Below are 27,876 nucleotides of genomic sequence, written 5' to 3'. Positions count from 1 at the left end.
CTTTTTAGGCTTTCCTTCTTTCATTTTCTTGAAGAGAATATGAGGAATTTTCTCAGTCGCACCTCTGTGGAGGATGCCACAATGTGGGTCAATTGAGGTGTTTTGAAAGAAGAAGGAGTTTATTCACACTGAGGTTCTTCTTACGACGAAACATATGTTTGAAAACATATTCAAAAAATGATAAAGGAACTGATAAATGATAAAGGAAGCTGGTAAGGATATGTGTATAAATGTAATTAAACCGTTGTATATTATTCTAACTCAATTAAAGCATATGCATCACTACTTTAATTAATTTTATTTCTATGGTTTTAAATCTATTTTCTTAAAAAAAAAGAATTCTTAAAAAAAGAATAAATTTAAAATCATTAAAAAAATTTCAATTGAAAGCACTGAAGCATATGTTTCATTTTCCATTTTAATAAAATATTTAAAACAATTAAATTTTATTTCAAACTAAAATACAAAAATTAACTAAAAATAATATTTCCAAATGATTGAAAATTTATTTACTGCACAAAAAGCTGCATGAAGCATATGCACCAAGTGCTTCGATTGATTTTATTGATCTACAATTTTCAAAAAAATCAAAACAATATTTTTTTTAAATATACCGAATTAATAAAAAAAAAATTATTTTATTCATTTTTCTAACGAAGAAAGAAACTTCTAGCCAAACGTTCTTTCTTTCCTTCAAAGGGAGATTGAGGTTATAAAAATATGTTGGCATTAGCAACCACAATTTACATAACCATTGTCTTGTTCAATGTTTTTTTTATGCTTAAAATGGCTCCTCTGTGCTTCCTCTTCATGGGTGGGAGGATTCTTCTTTCGTGCCCAGGAGGGGATGATCATAAAAAATAAATAAGTTGACTCCATCAAGTTTATATTTCTCTATGGCGCGTTAAATGCTATATAATATAAAAACTAGGTTTATCGCAATCTCGCCCACCTCGTGAGGCACATTAAATTGAATTACATTAGAAGGCACTCCATACAAAAGCTCCAAAAGCTCTCCTTCCTCTCACTACTTTATCCGCCACCCCAAGAATACAATAAAGATTGCAAATTCACGGAGAAATCTTACAGAATTGAATGATTTTTTTAAAGAAAAAAAATTATTTTGGATTAAATTATGAAATTTATGCGAATTTCTCTACAAAAATACAAATAATGGAAAATGATTCAAATTGAATTAATTCTTAGCGATTTTTCAACGAGAAATTCCTTTAATTTGTTCACTTAAATGCTGAATTTTAATGCACTAAATTAATGTCTGATTCAACTGAAAAAAATCCACATTTATGAAGACTTTAAGAGCATCTAATAAACGTTCCCTAATGGACTGAAAATGTTTTCTTCTCCACGAATAATTTTATTGTGAAAACTTCTGTACCAACATCATCAACAAATAATGCACACCCCTTTAGTTTTTAAGCTGTTTGAAGCCCTTGAAAGTCTAGTTTAAAACACTCTCCTTCACATATTCGCGCACAATTTAAACCCTAATTTGCAGGAAGTTTCAAAACCCCATTCTCCCTCTCACTCTCTTCGGAAGGATTGCGGTGAAATATCACTTGTGAGGCTTCATAATTGCGTACTTATAGCCATTTCTCTTGAGAGCCATGTTATCATGGGTTGGGGGAGGGTTGAAATGTGTGCAAAAAGGGGTGGGCTGGGCATGGAATCCCTCTCATGGCTATTCTCATGCTTAAATTAAATCCACAGAGAGACATTTCATTGCAATTAAATAAACATTTTCATCATGTGACCCATCAAAAAGGAGGTGTGAGGGAAGGCACAACATACCCCTCACCCCATGTAGACACTTGACTAACAATCTCACCCTCACATGCACAGACTCTCATAATCTCTTGTGGAATTTTAAGCAAACACCCCCACCTCATCGTCCTGAAAAGGAGCCTCTAAAAGCTGGAATATTGAGCCAATTCCGGAGGGTTTGTGTATTTTTGGGGTGAAATAAATTGGAATGAGATTTGCAGCTTCCTCTGTTTTTTTTTTCGAGCAAGAAGAGCCCAAGAAGATCATTTTTATCCCAAGCGGAACGTCGAAAAGAAGAGAAAAAACTGCGTGTGAGGGTGTGAGAAAATTGAGCTTCTTTAAGCTCAACGAAAACTTCTTCATGGCGTAATAATTGCCTCTCACATCAGAAGCACCACCCACCCCCAACACACCCTTCGTACAATATTCGATTGACTCTGTGCCCTCGTTGAGACGGCCTCATGTTCTTGGCTCCCTCATCTTGATTTCATCATCTCCGTAACAACATTCACTCCTGCAACATCTTTTAGTGGAGGCGAAATAATTTGCCGTGTGGAGGAGGAAGGTGAAGAGATCAAGGCGGAGAACATAAAGTAATTTATCGAAAAACTTATTCTCTCCTCCATCCAACTCCTAAGCACCTACTCCTCATGGCATCTGCTTTTCACGCCCCTCAAGAGCCCATCGAAGGGAAGAAAATGAACAGAAATATACCCTTTCCCCCCCCCCACACGCTCTCAACCCCCCACCACCACGTAAAAGTCGTCAAAAAGTATTAATTGAAATATATTTTTACAATTTTTATTATTTCCATGAATTTCCTTTTTTTATCTTTCATCCCCTCCCGCACATAGCCTGGATCCCAAACATTTGTAAACCCCCCCCCCCTCCCGAAATGAGGGGGAGATTATGCGTGGAAAAACAATTTCCAGAAGGAAAAGCGAGAAGAGAAAATCAGCAAAAAAGGGAAAAAAGAGAATCCAGAACCATTGAGGCTGAAATGTAAATAAAAAAGAAATCTTCTCAGACATTTTGATGAAAGTTCATTGCAGGTGGGGTGGACAAATGGGGTTGGATGGAGGTGGGGGTGGGGCAGCAGAGTGGAAAAAATGCTACCAGTAAACATTTTTCTTGAGACTTTTTTTTATCCGTAATATATTCGAGGATTTTCTCTGAATTTAATTTTCACTGCAGGAAAGATTTTTATCTTCATCGTGGCTAAATAGAATGGAAATTCACCGCGAAATGTAAACTTTGTGTTAATGCGTGTAAAAGTAAGTAAAACTTTAAAATTTCAATGATTGAATTTTAGATTTGAATTTGGCGCGCACTCGAAGTGGTGAATTCGAGTGGTGAAAATAGAGAATGTGGGGAAAACGAAATTATTTGACGGCAAAAATGACAGATCGGATATAGAAAGCAAAGTGTACGGATGCAAACGTGCTTGCTTCGTAATGAAGAGTACTTTTCTCGTGTAAAATAAGGTTTCGCGAACAAGCTCTTTTAAGCTTTACTGCAAATACTCAATGTAATTTTCAAAAACGAACAAACATCTTGACGATTGTTTAAAAATTATCTAAATTTCTTGAAGAATTTTGTCATTAAGTGCTTTACAATGAAATTGTCGAATCTCAATGTAAACTATGAGGGCTCTGCTGCGAGTCCCCACTGTAACTTTTCATACAGAGATAAGTAGGGGAGGGCGGGGCTATTTGTGTCAATTTGGATAAATCGCTATCTGCAGGACTCCCACGGGGCAAGAAATTTTCCTCGATAGGTCATTTTCATAGGAAATTTCCTTGCCTACAACTTTGTCTTAGACCGCTTTTCTCTATCTCCACGGGAAATATGAGTTTTCGAGCTTTTCCTGAACCCTTCCGCTTCTGACTTTTTTAAGAATCCGTCGACGAATATTGTCACCAGCGGGGGTAATTAGGTCGGTGGAATTTTCCGACATTTCCAAAGATTTTCCACCTGAGAGTTTAGTTGTAGCTACTAACCAAACTCCTCACTTGTTCATCCACGGCAAGGAATTTCACTTTTCTATAAACTAAAACACAGAATTTTGGAATTTTCTTAACCCCCACATTTTGCAACAAAAAGGTTAGAAAACATGTCAATATTTTGACGTTCCATATGATTTACATTGGTGACAAAATTAGCCCCACTCGACATATGTTGATTTGCATAAATGTGCAGAAAAATCATTAAAAGTTAGTGCAAAATACACCTTGGCAAAGTTTTCTATATTGACCTAGCTCGTGGAAAAGACGGTGAGATTAGAAAATCGCTAAAAGAAAATTGTCGGAAAATGAGTTTTTCTCAACACGTAAAACGTATTTTTAGAGGCCTCAAAATTTGTTTATTTTTTTATTCCTAAACTATTCATCGGATAATCCCCAAACTACAGTCAACTATTGAGGGTAGGTAGGACTTCTTATCATAATTTTTTCAGGTGCTTCCGATTAATAACTTGGGAGAAATCGCCATTTGAAAATTCCAAACTGTCACAAATAGCCCCGCTCTCCCCTAATAAAAAAAATTAACTTGAAGATTATGTAAAAAAAAAATTTCTGTGCAAAAATCGCACAGAGTATTCTCGCTTCAATGGGAGGTGCTAATTGAAAGAAAAGTCAATCATAACGCGTCCAGTTATAAGAGTTGGTGTCCCACAACGTGTAGAAGTTAGTTTATGCGTTATAATACGATTTGTGATCAGAATTAGTAGGCAAAGTTGATTTTTTTTGTGAAATTCAGTAATTTGATGCATAAAAATGGTCATATCTCAAGATCTATAACACCTACAGAAATTTATAGACTAGTTATGAAAAGGTCTTAAAATAATCCAGAATATGGGATTAATTTTGATACTTTTCAAGGTCCCATCAGGAACACAAAATGGCGGCTTTTTATTTTACCAAAACAGTTTTTCGTATTTTTTGTTCTGAAGGAATCGTTTGAGAAGTTTATGATGTTCTAGAAAGTTGTAGAGAATTGCAAAACCTTTCATTTGATACCAAATTGAGCAAAATCGGATAAGTAGAACAGGAGATATGGGTCTTAGAACTTTTCAAATTCAAGAATTTTTCAAATGGCTATATCTTCTAAACGGCGACATAGATTTTCTTCATTTTCGGACTGGTGAAAGATATTGAGTCTAGCTACAACATATCAAAATTTAAAGGAAATCGATAATCGGGATTCGGAGATATGGCCCCTTAAAGTTAGGAAATTTTTGTTTTTTATTTTAGCGCCTCTTGCGGCCATTTTTGGAACTTGAAATGTTCTAGACAGTTGTAGGGCTTCCAGAAACCTTTCATTTGATACTAAGTTGGTCAAAATCGGTCAAGCCGTTCTCGAGATATATCGAAAAAACACTTTTTGCTTTAGGCCGCCATATTTGCTAAACCGCTTGACCGATTTTCAAGTATGAATTGTTGATGAAAACGTCTCACTAAGCCCTACAACATACTAAAATTTCAGACCTCTAGCTGTAAGGGAAGTGGTTGACGGTATTTCAAAATGGCGGACGGCGGCCATCTTGGATTTTGAAAATGCGAAAAAATGAAATTTTACACCCACATTTCTATAGAAAACTTCAAACCGGAAGTCTCTATCTCTTGCCGTTCGAAAGTTATAAAGCAAAGTTTAGGCGACCGGCCGGCAGGCCGGCAGGCCGGCCGGCAGGCCGGCCGGATCAAAAATTTTCCACCACCATTTTCGTAATGTGGGATGTCTAAAACGTGCTCATACCAAGTTTGAGCCCGATCTGAGGTGGTCGGTTTTTCCGACGATTACAATACTTGGTGTTGGCCACGAAGTGGAACACCAACTAATATATAACCGCCGCAGATTGCACAACAATAAAAATGGTCCATCGTTAAATCTTTCGTGAAATGAGCAAACATATTGTTCTGGGTTGGCAAATAATCACACAGTGCAGTGCGCTGTGAGCAATTAATGAGAAATAAATTGAATTCAAAAGAGAAAGGGAGAATAAAGGATGTTGTTAGGTGGAAGGTTCTTTTGCTTTCTTTTTTCCCCTCCTTTTGTTCTCTCATCTCTGTAGCATAATTATGAATCCTTCTATTAATTTTCCTCCCTGTGCTCCAAGTTGCGGGAGATAGTGCGAGAAATTGTTGGGGGTTGTTGTGCCTGGAAATGGGGTGACTGAGGGGTGAGGGGGGAGGTGATGAATAAAAGGATGTTCCATGAAGAAGAAGAAAAAAAGGATACGAAATGGATGTTCATGTGAATTGTTCTCGTTGCTTATGTATGTATATAAATATGTACAATAATATATATATTTTATTGTGTACGCCAGACCATTAAGGACTTTATCGTCGATTTATATGTATTTCATCTCACTTCCATCATAACGTTAATCTTCAACCATTCTTTCTTCTCATCCTCTTTCCCCTTTTTTCCCGCCCAAAGCACAGCGTGGAAAGTGAAATGAATTTTATCTCACTCAGCTCCTTTTTTCCTTTTTTTCCTTTTTCTCCTGTTTTTTTTTTGGTAGGAAAAGAGGGGGTTGAGAGTGGGGATTTCTGTACAAGAAGAAAAGTGATGAAATGAGCCGTGAACATTTCTTCTAGCGCGCACCTGCTCCACGATACGGAGATGTCTCTCAAGTTTCTTCTTCGATAAAGTCGTCCATGGTATTTTATATGTATATAAATATGTATGTAGCTGTTGATAAATTCAATGCTATAATACATATGTATAGAAAAGAGGGATTGATCAGAAAACTCACAAATTTATCCATATCTATTTGTTTATCCGTGTCTCATGTATCCTCCATCCCACCCTTCATCTTTTAACGTGCGCGCCATTCCGAATTCTCACGCAGCATAAAACGATATCTTTCTTGTAAATACATGATATTGACACGAGGGCGGGGGATGGGAATTGGGCGAAAAGTTGCGATACTAACCTACGAACACTGAACGTGTACATAGATAGAGGTGTGAGATTGACAGAGAAAACAGAAGAGGATGTTTCTTCACCTGCCCTCAACTTTTACCGTGTACATGGGAGTGGGTGGGAATAGCGATATTCGATTCCTTCTCTCTCCTTTTCTTCCTTTTTATCCACTCAAGAATTTATATATTCTGAAGGATATCTTGATTTTTTGATATATACCTACAATCTAACATAAGTTAATTCAGGGGTTTTCCCATGAATTGAGAAAAGGTAAAAAATAAATGTTGATTTAATTGGAAATCAAAATGGATTTATGTGAAAAATAAATATTTGATTTTGCAGAGAAATTCTTTTTTGTTGATTTAATTTTTATACTAAGAAATTAAATTGAGAAGCTTTTTGATACGTACACTATGTATCATAAAATGGAGCATAAAACATATGCTTCTTTGCTTCTTTCATCAATCATTTTCTCATTGAAAATATTGAATAAACAAAAGGTTTATTTATGTATTTTAAACCAGAAAAAATCATCCTTGGAAGCATTGAAACATATAAATAAATCAGACGATAACTAGCTTAAAAAATAAACCTCAGATTCTCAAAAGAAAACATTCATTCAATCATTTTTTTGTTTAAAAACTTTCAATAAATTGTACAACTAATAAAATAAATATCTTATTTGTATATATTTTATTTAAGTTTCACATTAAATTTCTTCAAATGAATGACATTTTTTTAAAAAAATGTTGAGTTAGGTTAGTTTTACACGGAATACATGACTTATTAAATATGAAACTTCCTCATCAATTACATAAGACTTTTATTTAATGAAAACAGTAAAAAGAGCTATAATAATGAAATTTAAACTTTTTCAAGATGATTATAGAAACCTCATTGACTTTTGAAAAATGTCTTCCCATGTAAGACTAGCTTAAGTAGACTGAAGCTTTATATATAGAAATTGAACTATCTCTTTGAGACGTTCTTAAATATTACTCTCTAACTTCTTCGTGATTTTTCTCCTCTGTGCATCTTCACACCATTCAACAGTAGAAAAATAAAATGCATAAGCTTCTTCTAAAATTTCCCCCTTGTACGATCAATTTGCAATACATCACACCTTTGCATTGCCCCGCAAAACGTGGCGAGCAAATAAATTGCGGCGAGTTTGTGGAGAGTTTTGCAAAAGCTCTTTGCGGCTTTGACAAAATATCAAAAATTACTTTGTGAATTTAACGATGACATAATGCGTGACCTCTGGGTGTGACCTCTACACCACCAAATGATAGGCAGACGACACAAACTTGATTTTCTGGAAGTGGAGCGAGACGGAGCTTTTTTTATTTCTCAATGACTTCACGCGCACTTTTGGGTTCATCTGCGAGAAATCGGGCCATCGTATTGGTTTTGGTGTGAAATTGCATAAATAATCTGTTTTTGCATGGAGATAGCATCGTGATAAGAAAAATGAATAATTTTCTTTGGAAATCTTCTTTTGTGTGCAAAGCTCATGAGTCACACAGAGGGTGCAAAAGTGGAGGAATCTTGAAGAAAAGAAAGAAAACTTTGTATTTATCTATACTGACTAAATGGAAGTTTCTCTTTCTTCTCAAATTCTACGTATATATCTATTTGTTATTCACTTGTTGTGTGGCCTGAGAGATTCAGAGAAGTAATAATAATGAGAAAACTAACTGACGGAGGCGTCATTGCTCTAATGAGCATTGAAGGCCAAATTCAATGGCTCTTGTTAAGGCATTTGGTGGTTGTTTCTCATGAATTTTTCTTCAATCTTCCTTAACCTTTTTTTCCTCTCCCAAATCCACGTCAAAGTCCACACTAAAGGACTTTTCGGAAAGCTCTCTTACATCGCAATTATTTATTCAATTTCCAAAGAACAATATTTTACATGTTATGTAGTTCACTCACTACAAATAGGAAAAGCTTTCCTTTGACCTGATTTTCTTGCAGCAGATTCAACCCGTCCCCCACCCATCATTCTCTCCTAACATTTCTTGGTTCCTAATCTCATTTTATGGTTCACAAACTTCTTGGGAGGAAAGAGCTTCGGGGCTTTTTGACTTCTTCTACAGAAATTGCAGAGAACATCTCTTTACTCCTTTGACTCTCATGGTTTTGGTTACGTCCTTTACACTCCTCTTTCGCGCTTCAGCCCACTCCTTGTAGACAGTTCCAAACATCTTTACATAATGCATGTCGTGGGTGGGTTGGGAATAAACTTAAAAACCTCCTTGAGGTTAATTCTTAATTTAAATCCAAAGTAATTATATTTTGCAGAATATTTTCAATGATTTTTAAGCGTCTGTTAAGAGTTTTTTTTTTCTTAAGAAAATTTCTTTAAACGTTTACGGTTAGGTTCAGAGTAGTTAAGGGGTGGACAAATGCGAACTTTTCGGCCCAAAAACGCATAAAACGTGAAAAATTCCCCACATTCGAGCATACAGCGATGTGCATTTGCCTCGAGTGGACTTTGTAATATTTTTCTGCTACACACAGAGTAAAATCTTGACCACACAGCTCGGAGTCAAAGTGTGGAGATTTTATAAATCTTTTCAGGCAGTATCTTGTGGGACTTTGTGGCGTGAAGATGTCTAGTCTTACGATCTATCTCGCTGTGGCTCTGGCCTCCCTGGTGGCGATCGCGTACGGTCAGCAGGGTACAAGCAAGGTCATCTGCTACTACGACAGTCGGAGTTTTGTGCGTGAAGGTGAGTTCCCTGCCCCCTCCTACGCAACCACCTCCCCCCAACAGTTCGTTAAAAATTCGTTTAAAAAAAATCCCCGCAAAACCGGGAAAATTTGTCATATAAGCACTGAATTACGCAATCATTATTAATTCAACGATAATCTGGCGTGAAATTCATCTCATCTACTATGGCTGAATGCCAAATTGCGAGCCATTGAATGTACGTGGATGCAATTTTAATTTTCCCAGCAATAACATTCAATAAAATTGAGCTTTAAACAAACAATGGAAGTGCTAAATATTATGCAAGGACAGTGCAGTGCAAAAATCATTTGAAAATCTCTCTTACTAATTCAGCCCTGATTTCCACTCCCTCCCCAAGATCATTATCAAGGAAAAGCGGAAATGTCGTGAATTCTTTATGGGAAAATAAATATTTTCCGGTGATTTTCAAGAGAGAGAGCTTTTCGTGTTGATTTCTTGCCAAGAAATCTTTCACGGAGAATTTGGCAAAAACAAGACTTGAAAGAAAAAAACCAAAACGAAGAGAGAAACTTTTGTGAGACAATTTAAGCTTTATTTTTCATTTGGAAACCTTGACACGTGGTGATTCATTTTTGAATGAATTATAAAATGTAGTTCGACAAGAGATTAATCGCTTGATTAATTCGTGTCTTTGGAGATTAGGAAAAAAATTAGAGAAATTGATGAATTCTTGAATTAAATGGCAATTTAGGAATTCTTAGGACAAAGAGAATTAATGCTCACAAGAAAACAATTTTTTATTGGGAAATTGCTGCAGAGTTTTATTAAAAGTTTTTGGAAGAATTTTCATAAATTTTTGTTGATTTTAGTTGATGCTAAAAATTAAAAGTTTTAAAAATTAAATACTAAATTTAAAAGTTTAAATAAACTTTGGCATCGCAAAGAAATTTTTAAATTTTCGGGAATATTTCTAAATAATAATTCAATATTAGAAAATTTATTAAATTTACATTTTTTTCAAAAAACAACGTTAAACAGAATGAATAAAATGGAATAATTTGATAAATTCTTTCATTCCTTTATTTTGTCTTCCCAATATTTTTTTCTTTTACTTATTTATTTATTTTTTATTATTTATTTAATTCTTTAATTTTCTTATTCTTTTAGTCTTTCATTTTAAGGTTTAAAAGACCATGAAAGTTCTGAATAAGCTCCAATACTTCCGCAAACTTTTAATTTTTTTCCTCTTCAATCGATTTTCCAATTAAAAAAAAACCCTTAAAATGAATTTTAAATTAACGAAAATAAAGAGAAGCCCGTCTCCTTTAAGAATAGATCATAAAAAACCCCCACTTATTCCAGAAAAATGTCTTTTTCTTCCCCTAACAGGACTTGGAAAGACAAATCTTGCTGACATTGAACCAGCTCTACCCTTCTGCACGCATCTTGTTTATGGCTATGCTGGTATTAATGGTGGAACCAACAAACTCGTCTCATTGAATGAGAATCACGACTTGGATCAGGGTAAAGGTTTCTTCAGGCAAGTCACAACACTCAAACGCAAATATCCCGCCTTGAAGATTCTTCTTGGCGTGGGTGGTGGTGCTGATCCTGAGAGTAGTCAATATTTGAGTCTTCTGGAATCTTCAGCGGGGCGCATTTCATTCATCAATGCCGCCTACACGCTTGTCAAGACGTACGATTTTGACGGTTTGGACTTATCGTGGCAATTCCCCGTGGTTAAACCAAAGAAAATTCGCGGAACTTTCTCGTCATTCTTCCACAAAATCAAGAAACCCTTCACATCAGACGATGTGATTGATGAGAAGTCCGAGGAGCACAAGGAGGAATTTACAGCCCTCGTGCGTGAGCTTAAGAACTCCTTCCGTCACGATAACTACCAACTAGCTCTCACCGTTATGCCCAATGTCAATTCATCCCTTTACTTTGACGTGCCTGCCATCATTAACAACCTGGACTACGTTTCCTTGGCAGCTTTTGACTTCCAAACCCCCGATCGGAATCCCAAAGAAGCCGACTACCCTGCTCCACTGTACGAGCTACCAGAACGCAATCCTGAATCCAATGTCAACTACCAGGTGCAATGGTGGTTGGGCCAAAGGGGTCCTGCATCGAAAATTATCGTTGGTATCCCAACCTTTGGGCATTGTTGGAAGTTGGGTGAAGATTCGGGCATCACTGGGGTCCCACCTCTTCGTACACCCAAAGAAGGTCACCCTGAGGGTCCTCAACTCAAAGTTCCCGGCCTTGTGAGCTACCCCGAAGCCTGTTCTAAGCTAACAAATCCCTCAAATGCCCATCTTAAGGGTGAAGACGCACCCCTGCGCAAAGTCAATGACCCTACTAAACGTTTTGGAAATTATGCCTTTCGCCTTGGGGATCCCGATCGGGACTACGAACACGGAATGTGGTGCAGCTTTGAGGATCCCGATACAGCTGGCAATAAAGCTGGGTATGTTCGTGCCAAGGGCTTGGGCGGTATTGGTCTCTTTGACATCACCCTCGATGACTTCCGTGGCACCTGCTCTGGGGATAAATTCCCCATTCTACGTGCTGCCAAATACCGTCTCTAGATCACTCTAGAAGGCTTTTTTTTGTCAGAGTAGTGAAGAAAGACACTCAACCATTCCTAAATGAACTTTTTCTTTATTTTTTTATTTTGTATTTTGTCATTGTAAATCCAAATAAAACATTAATGTGTAGAATCTATTTTTGAGAAGTTTTTTGTTGGTTCATTTGTTTGATAAAAAAATTCGCGTTAAGAGAATATTATGTAATTAATGATGAGCTTTGAACTTGAAAGTGCGATAGCGAAAATCTTGAAATTTTGTTGGATTCTTTTGAGCTTAGAAATGAGTTTTGAATGTTTTTTTTTATTAAAAAATAGTGAGATTAGATGGAAATTAGCAAAAAGGGTCGTGCTGCTTTTGAAATTCAATCAACCGCCTTAAATATGCAACAAAATCCCTTGAAAATTCTGGGGAAGAATTTTTGAACAAAAACATAGGTTTTCTATGCAAATTGAGCATTAAAATTTTGTAAGAATATTGTACCCTTGAGGCCTATTGAATGATGATTTTGTAGCAAATCATCCCCCTGTCAAAAGGCGGGTAAAATGAGGGTGGTTGTGGGGGTGGGATTAAAGTCCATTAATAACATTTGCTACGAGGGTAGAGAGAGGGAAATAGAGGAGGTGAGTAAATTTGCCATTCACATGCTTATTGTTTTGTGATTATCACCAACCATCAGACACATTCAACCCCTTCTCGATGCTTTGTGCGGATACGTTTATGAATAAATTGACCTCATTCATGTGCGAGGGGAGTAATGTTTCCCCCCCTTCTCCTCTGCCCATTCAACCCCCTTAACTGCGAAATTCCTCAACCATCGCACGTTCTTCTCGTCAAACTTAAACCACACACTCACACACAATTTTATGAGTCTTCTTCGCTGCCTTCCTCCTTCCATCATCCAACAATCAACCACAAAAGTCCTCACATGCTTCTACTCCCACAATAATAGACTCCTCGAGAGAGAGAGATAGAGGAGAAGGAAGAAAAAAAAGTACTTTTCCTTCAATGTGAGGCAAAATACAGCATCAATTTCCCTTCACAAAGAGAAAAATATCTTCTCCCCCAATCACTTCTTGGCACACCGAGAAAACTTTCCCGGAATTTCCCTTTTCTCTTCATACAAGATTGAGTGAAGTTTATTACACGAGATATGTAAATGATGAGAGAAAAAATCCCTCCGAAAAAAAGGAGAAAAACAAAAATTCCAAAGTTAAAAGAAAATAAATTAATAAAAAGCAAAATTTTTACACAACAATTCTACGAATCCTTATCAATTTCTCCGCGCAATCATGTATCGTCACTGTAGAAGAAAATGAAAAATAAAAATCCCCTCCAGACTTATTTACGTTGTAGCATCTTTATTAAATAAATTGTTGTGGGATTTTCTCAATAAACACTTGATAAGGATTTTTTTTCTTATTTATTGAAGAAAAATTAAGAAGATGATTTTTTTTTAATTTAAAATATTTTATTGAGAATTATCTATAGAGATTTAGGGGAGTGTGGTGCAAATGGAAAAATAAACCTAAACCTTAGAACCGGAAGCTCAGAGAAAATTTGATTTTTCAAATTCTTAATCTTTTAAGCGAATTCTTGATAAAAATTTTAGTTTTTTTTGTGTTTCAATGTTGAAAGATTTTCTATTTATTTATCTCTCATATTTACTTTTTTTTAGTCTACAATTTCAAACGATTGACAGTTAATTTATCTATTCTAACGTATGACACATTATCCATGTACCTCAAAATTTTGATCGTTTATCCATAGTTTTATCTAAAAAATAATTATAACGTTTGACAGTTTATCCATGAAGAAACGTTTGACATTTGTATTTTCTAACGTTTTTCAGTGTACTGATAAAAAATTTGTCATTTGACATTTTATCCCTAATTTTCAAACGTTTTGCTGTTTATCGATAGATAACTCAACGACATTTTATCTAAAGACAAATTCTAACGTTTAACAGTTTATCCATTTTATCCTAGATTTTTTTTAAATAAAATTTAATTCATAAAAACAAATTTAAAATGTAATCAAACAAATTCCAAAATAGTTCCACAGAATAAACAAACTTCTTAATGAAAAATTCTTTTGTATGAAAAATCGCTCAATTTTGTGTTCTTTTGAGGGAGATAAATGATGTTGTGCGTCCACAGAGGGATGATTTATAGATTTTCTGTGGACAAATGTGTGTGGTCAACGTAAGAATGTGAATCCGTCATTTATCAACGCGAGTGGCATTTCATTGATTTAAGCTTTTTCTTCTTTGTCATTCCGGAAATCCTTCCCCCTTAAAGTTCTTCCTTTTCCTCCTTCATGTGAGGAGCATATGAGAAGAGTTTTACGAGCCATCCGGAAATGTTTTGTATTATGCAAAAACGGGAAAATTCGGGAAAACCTTGAAGCGATGTATGAGAATGTAGAGACATGAAGTAAATCGAAGAGTTTTCCTCACGAAAATCTCTTCAAAGCATAAAATATTGATTTTCCTTTCTATTTAGAGGAGTCTGTGGTGTACCTCCTTGTCTCAATTTGACAATTTTCCCACATTAAAATAGAACATTTTCCAGTGTGAAAAACACGAAAGACATTGATTATTTCGCACGTGTGATTGTATTTTGATAACAGTTCGAGAAAAAAAAAATCCTCGATGGTGGAAAAATCTCTTCAATGGAATAATTTCCGCTCCTTGCAAAGTAGCAGCATAAAATACATATGGAGGTGAAGTATTGTGTAGGGAAATTGCAAAAATGGGTCGAGGAGTTGGTTCAAGTCCCCAAATGGGACAAACAACACAACGACGGAGTGAAACAGTGAAACATAAAATTCTCTCCTATAAGCTGAATAAAATTTACAATTCAAAATAAAAGTCCCTTCGGAGGCAAAGGGAATTTTTCCTTCTTTAGAATTGATTTGCTATTTTGCATTACAATCCCATCTGTGTGTGTGGTGCAAAATAAATACACAATCTTATCGTTTTCTCTTCTTCTATAAAAGAAAGCAATAAAGATTTATTTATTTTCTTCCATTATTATTGAAATTTTCTACAGAAGATTTTAAATTAAAAAAAAAATAGAAGCTTAGCTTGAAAATTAAATATTTTTTGTTAGAACTAGAATATAACTTTTCATGTCCTTTTAACTGATTATTTCACTTATATTACGATTGCCAATTGCATCATACAATTCAGAGAAATATCTGAATTATTTCTCCATGATTTCTGTCTTTATATCGTTTGTCACACTTCAAAGACTACTGAAGGAGATTCCATTTGAAGACATTCCCCTTTGATATCCCTGATATCCTATATCGTTTTCAAACTATCAGAAATTCGTCCTCAATTTGCAATTTTGATGAAAACAGTAAACTAACCCAAATTGTGTGAAAATTGAGAAGAACAATTCAACGTTTTAGTCATCTTCCCCTTCTTTGATTAAAATTAAATCCAAAATTAATCCAATTTGAAAATTTTCAGTGTGTTCCAAACAAGAGGAAAGAACATTATGCACAGAATATGGAAAAAAAAGCTTTTCTACACAAAAAATTGAATTTGATCATATTTCTCGTCGAAATCAGTAAACTATTAGGTCCAGTGATTTTTTTTAACTTCTTCACAAGCCCCTGCTCGAAATTATCATGAGTTATTTCCCTCTCATTTTGTACATAAAGTCCTTTTATGTTGAAAACCACAAATCGCGTTGTATCTCACATAAATATAACCACATCATTCTTAAAGCAATTTCTCATGAGTCTGTATGTGTGTTTTACTCGATTTTGGTTTCCATCAACCCCCCAAATCTCTTTCTCAATTTCTACAACGCCGTATGAATAATGCTTGAAATAGTATTGGAGTGAATGCCACATGAGTACAAATTTCATAAATCACCCGGAAGCTCCAACCACCACCACCCCCAGATTCGTGGAAAGATTCTTCACACACCGGCAAAATTGTGAAAGGACTAATGATTTGTAATAAAAGAAAAGCAAATGAATCATCAGAATTTTTTCCCATTATATAGGTTGTGGAAATTATATGTATGTGATACAAAAAAAAATCCCCCGAAGGAAATTACATTAAATATCTGTGTGAGTTTGCTTTTATTGAATGAAAAAAGGAAGGAGAAGGGAATTATTTTTAAAAGAAATTATTTAAACAGTTTTAAAAACTTTTTGCTCAAAAATGTGCTCTATGACGTAATCCTTCTGTTTTATGCTTCTTTGATGCATGAAGCATTAGCACTTTGTCAAAAATCATTGATGAAACATCAACGTAAATGTTTCACACATTGAAAGACATTTAATTTAATATAATTATACATATAGAGGGTAGGCAATAATTCGTTACTAAATTGAATTTAACCTTTCCTTGCTAATATGTTGATGTGAAACGTACAATAGGAGTAATTTTCAATTATACGTACAAATAAGCTCATAGTCATTAACGTACGCTGTACAGCACGCAATTTTCCACCCCCTTTCGGAAAATTTTACATTGACTGCATTTACAAAATAAATTTAAATTTCATCTCTGTGCATCATTTCCATTTAAAATTGGCTGTAATTGTCTCTCTATTTGTAGGTACTTTCTATTATACGTACAACATTACGATACCACCCCCGCATTTCCATTAAGTGTACATACACACACATAGACAACAAATAGAGGGTTTAAACAATGCAAAAAAAGCCAACGTACACATTAGCGCATTAACTCTGAATAATTACGCAAATCCTGTAACACATCGGTAGACTTGTTGCTAATTAAGGAGAATGTATAAGAGCGGAGCTGTTGTAATGTGAAATGATATTAAGTAGAAGACAACACCAAGGAAGATCACAAGCAAATAGGATTATTTCCTCCATCATATAAATACAAAAGCTCTGTGTCTTACACGATAATGTGTAGAGTGTTGTAAATAAACACAAAATATGGCATTTAAATTACTTAATAAGTTCTTCTCTTGGCAAAAGATAATACAAAAAACCTCAATTTTCCTCGCAATTTACCCTTAAAATAGAACAGGAGCTTTGGTAGTTTGGTAGCGAGCTTTTGCAAATCACACCGAAAGAGAATCAAATAGAGGTATATATAATTGTCAGGGACGTAACCAGGGTAGGTGTTTGGATGCCTAAACACAAATTAAAAGTTTAGGAAGCTCAAGCTTTTTTTCTTTAGATATTAAAATTAATTATTTGTGTTAAAAATTGAATTTAAAAATGTAGAAAAGAAATTTCCAAGAATTGTAAAAGAAATTAAATGTTTGAAAATTTTGACAAACATTTGAAAGAAAAGTCAAACAATAGAGTACAATTGTCAAAAATTAGAAAAGAAGTGTCAGACGTGACACAAACGTCAATATGTTTATAAAAAATTCTCAAACTAAAAAATTTAAATCAAACGTTACAAGAAAAGTTGTCAAACTAAAAAAAAAAATAAAAGTTTAAAGAAAAATTGTGAAACTAAAACAATTTAAATGAAACGTTTTAAGAAAAAATGTCAAAATAAAAAAAAATCAAACGTTACATGAAAAGTCGTCAAATGAAAAAAAAATTAAATTAAACGTTACAAGAAAAAATTTGTCAAACGTTTGTAAAGAAATGTCGTCTTCTTTTATTCATTTTTTTAACAAAGTTATAATTTAAAAAAAATGTTAAAAAAAACTTTAAATAAATTCCTGGTTGCGCTCCTGATAATAGAATATTATTTAGACCAAAAAATGCCTATTTATTTATGTAACAACATATTTATGAAAAAGTTTTATCAGGGAAATTATAAATTAAGTTGACAGAAAGTAGAGAAAATTTATCTTTTTTTTTAAGTTCAAATGCTCAATTTCCAATACTTAAATATAAAAATCAATCAATCCTCCTAATTAATCAAAGATATTTTCAAGAATATAAGAATGAATTAAACCCTTTTAAACGCTTTTTCGATATTTGAGCATTGGAAATTCAAAAAATAACCGCATTTGAAGTAAAAATTCTCACAGAAACCCTAAAGCTCTCTAGATTTTCGCAATTTTAGCTCTTCTCAAGCATTTGTGTTTTGTAAAAAAAAAAAACTCAAAATGAGAAATTAAGCGGAATAATCCGGTTGAAGCCCAACCAATTTATGATAAATGATCCAAAATATCGAAGAAATTAATTGAATTGATTTTCTCCACTGCTGCCACAATATTTCCCCATATTCTTTGGCAGTTTTCTTCTCCATCAAATTCCCATAAATCTCACAAAAAGGGTGGTAAACGATTTTTTTTTTGCGGGGGCATAGGGAGTGCGTATTGTGAGATAATGAATAATACTTTCGCAGGAAAAAAATAAATTCTAGTAGAGAGGAATTGCCCGATTTATGTAGAAGGATTGTATGTGAAAGAACCTCTTTGAGTGGGATCAATTAAATATGCGTGCGGGAGGAGGGGATGATTGAAAAAGAAAGAAGAAAAAAAACTCAACAACATACCATCGTCATCGACATCATCATCCCTGCTAATTACTTTCGTTGTCACCTCTGGCGTAACTTTTAAGCCCACTGCCGTTGAAGCAGCACCTCCATCACCTGATGGTGGTGCCTGCTCCTTTCGCATATTGTTTGCCGTTGTAACCTCCGTCGTGACGACGGCATCCTGATTCTGCTGCGATGACACGATACTATTGTTCCGGTGCCTTTTGTGCTTCGACACAAAGCACCAGCCGCACAATGTCATGTCTTCGTTTGGACACAAAAGATAACGATGGTCGCGCAATAAAAATCCCAACACTCCACACACACCTAATACACTCCTTCACCATGAAATTCCACCCACCCCCGCACCCCACTCTTTGAGTTTACTCACTGCAGACACAGCTCTTGTGCCTTACTGGCCAATCTCAACCACAATTTTCTTCCCATTCATCCATTGTATGTGCAGGGCCTCCCTCCAACACACACAGCACGTGGATCCTTAGGAGACAAATTTTTATTCTCTTTCGTGATTTATTATGTTTTGCTTTTTTTGCTTCTTCAATGAAAAGAAACGAATTGCTGAATGATGTCAATGGGTTTTTATTTCTCAGGAGATTTTCATTTAATTTTTTTGTAGTGGGGAAATCGTAAGAAAATTTCTTAATAAATTCACAAATATTTTACACGACTGCACAGCCGAAAAATGAAGGTCCCTATTTTTTTTACAAAGATTTTCTATGAAAGAAAATTGATTTTTCTTCTGTTTCCCTTCACCTATAAATGGGGAAAATGAATTATGAAAAAAAAAACAGAATAAGTCTCTTTGGCTTTTGCTAAACTTTTTTTCCATTCAGCGAAATCAGAAAAATATCTTGAGGAGAACCTTAAAAAGAATAATCTCCTTTAAAGTTTTCATTGAAATTTCAACTCCTCAATGCCTTATTACTTTTCTTCTACATTTCCCCCCATGAGTGCAGCAAAAAACCGATTTAATTCGAAAGATGGTCACTAAAAAGCCCTCGGGAAAATAATATTAAAAATTCAGACCGATGTGAAAAGCGTAAACATTAATTGGAAAAATGCAATTTTCCGGAAAATCCTGATATTTTCTGAAAGTACAACGAAAATACTACACAATGGATGTATATTTTCGCTGCACAAGTCAAAAGAAAATGCACAATATTAAAATAATTTTTTTTTGGAAAAATCTGTGAAAAATCAAGTTTTTCCACTTGTTCCGTTCCGAATTTCCGGAAAACCAAGGTAGATTCTGAAAGTACATTTAAAATCTTACATTTTGTATGTACAGTACATTTACGGTGCACAACTCAAAGGGAAATTCACAATTGTAAAAAGAAGTAGTAGAAATAGGCAAAAACATAAAAATATAAAGTTTTTCCCAATTTTCCGAGGGAGTTGGGAAATAATTCGCATATATGGGGTTGAAGGGGTGTCTAATGAACAATATTAGCCAAAATCCGATTTCTGTAACCATCCTGGAAACGCGAGAAATCGCGATTTTTCACACCCCCAAAAAAAATTTCACAAATAGTTATCACACTTTTCCCATCTGTCTGAATTTTTAATATTATTTTTCCGAGGGCTTTTCAAGTCTATTTTCAACAATTTTTTTTCCATTTCTACTGCACTAATTGGAGAATTTAAAGAGGTGAAACCTATTAAATTTATAATGAATTTCCGGGAAACTTTTTGCTCTTCATCCTCAATGGATGCGGATTTATCAAAAAAAGGATTTAAAACAAAATGCACTCCTCATAAATCTCTCCTTTGTGCATTTATGCTACATAGTAGAGAGCTATGTACCCCTGCTAACGAATCCCATTTTCTCCTTTCTATTCCTTTATTTGCTGTTGTTGTTGTTTTTGCCTTCTATAACGAGATATAGAGCTTTTGCTCTGGATGATAAACCTTTTTCTTCTTTAGTCTTCGGAATATTCTTCTCAAACAATATGTTACGCTTTTCACTGAATTAATACAATAAACGCCTCACACAACACTCCCCCCTTTCCCCACTCCCTTGATAGCAACGACGATGGCACTTCTTGTTTGCATTTTCACTTGACATCGTCAGTACAGAACGCCACAATACATCGTTCGCTTTGCACAGCTGCAGCAGCAGTGTTTTGATACTCCACAGTTTATCCCCGAAATAGGTGAACCATGAAGAAATGGGTTTTACCATTGCAATATGTTCAATTTAACCCACGTATCCTGTTAAGGGTGATCATTAAAATTGACCTCGTTTGCCCCCCATTCAATGAATTTCCAGCAGAGTGTAGTGCCTGCCAGTGAATACCTCCTCCCACACTATTGAGCTTTCCCAAAAAGGGTATAGAATAGGAAAAGCTCCCTCGGGGTAAAGTACACACATACATATGTATGTATGCATTTTCTACATATTAGAATTTTAAATTTTATGTTTAATGCCTTTCTCGATTCTCTTCTTCTTCTTTCATTTTCTACGTCTAAAATATGTTTTGGCTCTTTTGGAGCGGAAAAACCACTCAAGTGTGATTATTTCATCAAGCAAAGAGAAACTATAAATTTTCATCCACTTTGTCGTGTGTGTGGGGGTTGATTAAAAAGTTATCGTTGTTTTGTACTCAATGAGAATGGCATACAACGCATACAATTTGCATTATATTTAGCAGAAAATGCTTTTAGTTTAAGCTCTTACATTGCGATGAATAGAGTTCTTTTTGTAAGCTTCAGGGAGCTCATTTAGAGTTTTAATTATACTTCCTATTTTAATTTTTTAGCTGTGTTTCTTTCAGACACAGCTTTTGTGTACCGAGCAAAATCGAAAGTCGTCAGATCGGGCTCAAACTTGGGATGAGCACGAATTAGGGTCCCCACATTCCAAAAAACGTATGCGCCAAAAAAATTTTTTTCCGGCCGGCCGTCCGTCCGTCCGGCCGGCCGGATTATAAACTTAAATTGCAAGAGAACGGTGATAGATAGAGACTTGCGGTAAACGGCAAAGTTTAAATATCGACCTGAAGAAATCCGATTATGAGGTCAAATCCACCCCCCCACCCCCCCGACCACCATTTTGAATAACCTCAAAATTTTGTTTTCGCTATATCTCAGCCGCTATTATAGCTAGAGGTCTGAAATTTTGATATGTTGTAGGGGCCATCAAGAGCTTTCCAACGATACCTCATTTTCGAAAATCGGTCAAGCCGTTTAGCCAATATGGCTGCCACAATTTTTCATCGAAAATCGACCATAACTCGAAAACGGCTTGACCGATTTCGATCAACCCGGGGTCAAATGAAAGATCTCAACAAACCCTACAACTCTCCAAAACATCCGAAGTTTCAAAAGTGACCGCTAGGGGGCCAAAATTCAAAAACAAAATTTTCGATGAGTTTTCGATTAATATCTCGAAAACGCCATTATCGATTTGCTTCATTTTTTGATATGTTATAGCTGACTATATTATCTAGCTCCATGCCAAAAATGAAGAAAATCTATGTCGCCGTTCTCGAGATATAGCCTTCCAAAGTTGGCATGTCATATCTCAGGTTCTACAAGTCCGATTTTAATCAACTCAAGCGCAAATGAAAGGTTTCGTGAAGCTCTACAAATGTCTAGAACATTGCAACTTCGAAAAATGACCGCGAGAGGCGCTAAAGTCAAAATAAAAATTTTCGAAAATTTCGAACTCGAATATTTCGAAAATGCTATTATCGATTGACTTCATATTTTAATATATTATAGTTGAGGTTAAGACCTTTCCAACGATAGCTCAAACTCGAAAATCTATGGAGCCGTTCCCGAGATATGGCGTTTTAAAGATTTCTTGCGGGATGACTTTTCAACTTTTCCCGACTTTGCGCGTATTTAAATGAATTTGCGTTCTAGTTTGCTCTCACAAAATTGGTACACTGAAAGAAACACAGCTCTCGTAAGCTTGGTCAGCTTACCAGTACATTTTCATTGAGTTTTAAATTGTTTTTACGTGGATTGTGTCATTTTTCATTAATTTACTTTTTTTTAAAGGTAGGTAAAAGCAAAAGCTTGAAAGCTTTGCAACTTTTTTGTATGCTTTTAAACTCGACTTTTTCATTTTCTTTTCTCATGAAAACTTATTGGTTTTTAGGGTAATTTATTATGATTAGTTTAGCTGATTATTGGACAATGAAGCAATGCATTATACTTATTTATTTACATTTCTAATTAATAAAATCTGAAGTTAGAACTTTTAAAATTAAATAATTAATTTCCATTAAGAAATTGAAGACCTTAAACCCAAAAATTTAAGCTTTTAGTCTTTAACATTTTTCTATCTAATTAGAGGTATGAAGCTTATGCTTTATGTAATTAATAGGGGTGTAATTTAGACAGATATAGGCATTCCTTTTTTTCATTTCTTTTTCAATTCTGTTTTATTGAAAAAAAAAGTCTATATTTTTTCTCTTTCCTTTAAGGTAAATTAAACGTAAAATAATTATTATAACCTAAAAAAAAATTAAAAGAAAAAGATCTTGATTATTTTAAAGGCTTAAAACTTAGAAACTTTTTTGTAAATTTAAAAATATTTCATCTAAAGTTTTTTTTACTTAACAGATAGTTTACGAATTTTTAGAGCAATGAAGCATATGCTTTACGTTATGCAAAGAGGCGCAGTTTAGACGCTTAGAAATATTCAGAAAAATCCTTTTCTTGTTTTTCTTTTCAACCAATCGCAATGGAAAGCTTTAAAATTTATTTGACATTCTTAAAACCAAATCAAATTTAAATAAATAACAACCCTAAAAAAATGAATAGCCTCCTTTCTCAATCTATTTTAATTCGTTGGAAGAGAAACATTAGGTTTCTGTTTTCACTATAAATGTCACAAATGTGAGAACTTTGCATCCAACTCTTTGGAGGAAAGAGAGAAATAGGACAAAATATTGGATTTCTGGCGCAATGTTCTAAATATAAAACATCCTTCTATATACTAAAATTACATCACAAATTAGCATCTCTATAAATAAACTATCGCTCCTAATAATTTCCAGTCTATCTTTTTGTATTGAAAAGCTCTTTTATTTATATATTTTTAGGGATATTTTCTTTGTAGATTAACGACAATATTTTGCCATAAAAGTTATTCTGTTTATCATACCACTTATATGGGGAAGTGAGAGAGGCATAAAAGAGGGGAAAGAGGCATATCCAATGTTTTTTTTATCTCTACCCTATTCGGGAGGCATTTCAAACATCATTGACGTGTCAAAAAAGCTCTTTGCCCAGTGAAAAGCTCAAGTGGAATGAAATGTTTCTTTTTTTCTTGTGTGCGTTTGTGTCAGGAAGAAGAGCAAAAAGATATGATAAAATAACATTTCACTGTGTCTCTTTCAAATTCTTTTTTTTTTCACCTCTCCGGGCATGTGAAAATATCCAATGGCTAAGTGGAAAAATATAAAACAGAGAGATGTTACGTGGAAAAAAAAAACATTGATAGCGGGACATCAATTGGAAAGATATAGGGGAGAGCGGGGCTATTTGTGACAGTCTGGAATTTTCAAATCGCGATTTCTCCCAAGTTATTAATCGGAAGCACCTGAAAAAATTAGGATAAGAAGTCTTATCTACCCTCAATAGTTGACTGTAGTTTGGAGATTATCCGATGAATAGTTTAGGAATAAAAAAATAAACAAATTTTAAGGCCTCCAAAAATACGTTTTGCGTGTTGAGAAAAACTCATTTTCCGACACTTTTCTTTTAGCGATTTTCCAATCTCACCGTCTTTTCCACATGCTAGGTCAATGCAGAAAACGTTGCCAAGGTGTATTTTTCACTAACTTTTAATGATTTTTTTGCACATTTATTCAAATCAACACATGTCGAATGGGGCTAATATTGTCACCAATGTAAATCATATGGAACGTCAAAATATTGACATGTTTTCTAACCTTTTTGTTGCAAAATGTAGGGGTTGAGAAAATTCCAAAATTCTGTGTTTTAGTGGATAGAAAAGTGAAATTCCTTGCCGTGGATGAACAAGTGAGGAGTTCGGTTAGTAGCTACAACTAATCTCTCAGGTGGAAAATCTTTAGAAATGTCGGAAAATTCCACCGACTTAATTACCCCCGTCGGTGACAATATTTGTCGACGGATTCTTAAAAAAGTCAGAAGCGGAAGGGTTTAGGAAAAGCTCGAAAACTCATATTTCCCGTAGAGATAAAGAAAAGCGGTCTGAGACAAAGTTGTAGGGAAGGAAATTTCCTATGAGAATGACCTATCGAGGAAAATTTCTTGCCCCGTGGGAGTCCTGCAGATATGAATTTATCCAAATTGACACAAATAGCCCCGCCCTCCCCTATTCTCTCTTTTTATATTGATTGATTACTTGCAATTTATATACTGTGTACAGGTAGTTTTTTTTTATTTAAATGCAAACAAAAAAATGGAAGAGAATGATGTTTAATTGCCAAGGTCTGTCCAAAAGAGATGGTATAAAATAAAATTAAACAAAACCGAAAAAACCAATCAAGAGAATTATTTTATTTTTTTGACAAATTCATTCCATTCAATGTGCAAATGTCATGCAATTTTTCCATTTCCCCGAACACACGGAAATTAAACAAAATAAAATGGACAGAAAGGTAAAATAGGGTTGTGCGACAAGGGCTCTAAGGGGATTTTCTATTTGTCTCCATTTCCTTGTAAAAATTGTAAATTACATAAAATATTCATTGTGCCCTCTGCGCGAAAATTACAAGACAAATGGATTCTACAAGGGTAAGTAAAGTATGAAAAAAAAACGAATATTATTCCACCCCCTAAATTATACAGAGCTGGGTTGAATAGAAAGTTGCTTCTCTCACAGGAAATTGATGGTAGTTTGCATTCGTTGCATTTTGTAGCACATTTTTTTACAACATGATGATGTACTTTCCTGCATCAATTTGCAAGTAGAGTTGAGCTCACATATTAATTCCATCGTTAATTTGCAAATTAGCAATTCAAACTCAATTTCCTCCATTTCTAATTGAATTTTCAAATGGAATACATTTGTGTCATATACATGCATACAGAAGTTTACTCTGTCAATTTAGTCTACATTCAGGCGATGTGTGGGAGTAAATGAAAATTTACTTTTACCATTATCTCTCACAATAACAAAGTTCTGAATTAGGAAAATATATTTTTTTATTTTGATTTTTCTTTTTGGTTGAAAATCTTTGTTTTTTTCAATCCTCTTTTGGCGGAATAATTCCTCTTTATAGCATCCTAGACTTATACCGAAATACTTGATATTTATCTTTTATGTATTTTGATAGGCTTTAAAGAAGTTTTGTCAAAACTTTGGAATGAAAATCAGCAATAACTCTGATTTTACTCATTGGATTTTCATCAATTTTGACTTAAATAAAAGCTCTGAGAAATCCTAACAGACTTTCAAAGCTATTTAACTTCAAAGACAACAAAGGGTGTTTATCTGGCTAATATTTTTTATGTTTTAGGCGAACCATGCGATTATTTCAGAAGATTTTAATATTTGACTTCACATGAACATCTTTTGCTAAAAATCTAACAACTGAAAACCGGAAAAATCCAAAATCGTATTTAGAAATTTTTGGTTTGAATTTATTACTTTTCACTTTGAATTTAGTCCTCTTTTTAGGCTTAAAATGTACTGGTAAGCTGACCAAGCTTACGAGAGCTGTGTTTCTTTCAGTGTACCAATTTTGTGAGAGCAAAGTAGAACGCGAATTACTTTAAATACGCGCAAAGTCGGGAAAAGTATAAAAGTCATTCCCTAAGAAATCTTTCGAAGGCCATATCTCGAGAACGGATCCATAGATTTTCATAAATTTTTTTTGTTTGAAAGGTCTTGAGGTCAGCTATAACATATCGAAAAATGAGAAAAATTTATGTCGCCATTTTCGAAAAATTCGAGTTCGAAATTTTCGAAAACTTTGTTTTCGAGTTTAGCGCCTCTTGCGGTCTTTTCTCGAAGTTGCAATGTTCTAGACATTTGTAAGGTTTCACGAAACCTTTCATTTGCGCTTGAGTTGATCGAAATCGGACTTGTAGAACTCGAGATATGACATGCCAACTTTGGAGGGCTATATCTCGAGAACAGATCCATAGATTTTCTTCATTTTTGGCATGGAGCTAGATAATATGGTCAGCTATAACATATCAAAAAATTAAGAAAATTTATGTCGCCGTTTTCGAGATATTCATCGAAAACTAATCGAAAATTTCGTTTTTGATTTTTGGCCCCCTAGCGGTCACTTTTGAGACTTCGGATGTTCTAGAGAGTTGTAGGGTTTGTTGAGAGCTTTCATTTGAGCCCGGGTTGATCAAAATCGGTCAAGCCGTTTTCGAGTTATGGTCGATTTTCGATGAAAAATTGTGGCGGCCATATTGGCTGAACGGCTTGAACGATTTTCGAAAATGAGGTATCGTTGGAAAGGTCTTGATGGCCCCTACAACATATCAAAATTTCAGATTTTTAGCTATAATAGGGGCTGAGATATTAGCAAAACAAAATTTTGAGGTTATTCAAAATGGCGGACGGGGGGGCGGGGGGATGGATTTGACCTCATAATCGGATGTCTTCCGGTCGATATTTAAACTTTGCCGTTTAGCGCAAGTCTCTATCTATTACCGTTTTCGCGCAATTTAGCGTTATACTCCGGCCGGCCGGACGGCCGGCCGGCCGGACAAAAAAATTTTTTGGCGCATACGTTTTTTGGAATGTGGGGACCCTAATTCGTGCTCATCCCAAGTTTGAGCCCGATCTGACGACTTTCGATTTTGCTCGGTACACAAAAGCTGTGTCTGAAAGAAACACAGCTAAAATTTTTATTTAAGTTTTGTTCCTCAATCTGAGCTATTTTGGGACTGAAAACCAAATAGTATTTATCAGCTTTAAATTTTTTTTTGTTTTTACTTCTTTTATGTTTGAATTAATTACTTTTTAGGCTACAATTTTAGCTTTTTGAGATTCAAGAGTGCATTTTTCAAGGTTGAAAACCAAATAATTTTAGACTTGAATTAAGCAAGTTTTGGGTTGAATTTACCACATTTTATTCTTTCTAGGCCTTAATTAATTTTTTTTTAAGTTTTCGTTCCTCAAACTCTTCCTTTGTAGGACTAAAATATATTTTTATGCTTGAATTTAATCCTTTTTAGGCTTGAATTTAGCATGATTAGGGGTGAAATTACTATTCGGTTTGAATTTAGTTCTTTTTAAGGCTTGATTTAAATATTTGTTAGGCTTCTGCTTCTCAATCTGCGCAATTTAAAGGCTAAAAACTAATATTTTTATTTCTATGACAATACATCCGAATATTTCTAAAAATCAGAATATTTTTTTTTAAATAAACCCCCTATGAAAAACAACCCTTTAGTGACACAAAAAATCAAAAGAATTTATCTAAAGTATTCGTTCATTGTCAAAACGATAA

At 34.6% G+C, this 27,876-nt stretch overlaps 2 protein-coding genes across 5 annotated transcripts in view; one reads left to right on the top strand and one right to left on the bottom strand.

Moving 5' to 3' along the window:
• LOC129795190 (cytochrome b5 reductase 4) overlaps positions 1 to 27,876 on the bottom strand; it is a 64,772-nt gene that overhangs the window by 10,024 nt on the left and 26,872 nt on the right. The window contains exon 2 of one of the 4 annotated variants that reach the window (XM_055836271.1): positions 18,458 to 18,937. The exons of the other annotated variants lie outside the window; for them this stretch is intronic. Within the exon in view, the coding sequence (XP_055692246.1) occupies positions 18,458 to 18,701 (244 nt within the window). The 5' untranslated portion in view covers positions 18,702 to 18,937. The remainder of the gene's footprint in view (positions 1 to 18,457; positions 18,938 to 27,876) is intronic. 4 annotated transcript variants of the gene reach the window in all.
• Positions 9,210 to 12,133, top strand: LOC129795192 (chitinase-like protein Idgf4). Its single transcript, XM_055836278.1, has 2 exons — positions 9,210 to 9,440; positions 10,793 to 12,133. The coding sequence occupies exons 1-2, from the start codon at positions 9,320 to 9,322 to the stop codon at positions 11,995 to 11,997; spliced, it is 1,326 nt and encodes a 441-aa protein (XP_055692253.1). The 5' UTR covers positions 9,210 to 9,319; the 3' UTR covers positions 11,998 to 12,133.

Source organism: Lutzomyia longipalpis, chromosome 4, assembly GCF_024334085.1.
Source record: "Lutzomyia longipalpis isolate SR_M1_2022 chromosome 4, ASM2433408v1".
Classification (NCBI taxonomy): Eukaryota; Metazoa; Arthropoda; class Insecta; order Diptera; family Psychodidae; genus Lutzomyia; species Lutzomyia longipalpis.
The sequence above is the reverse complement of the archived record's forward strand: the minus strand, read 5'-3'. Positions and strand labels throughout refer to the sequence as shown.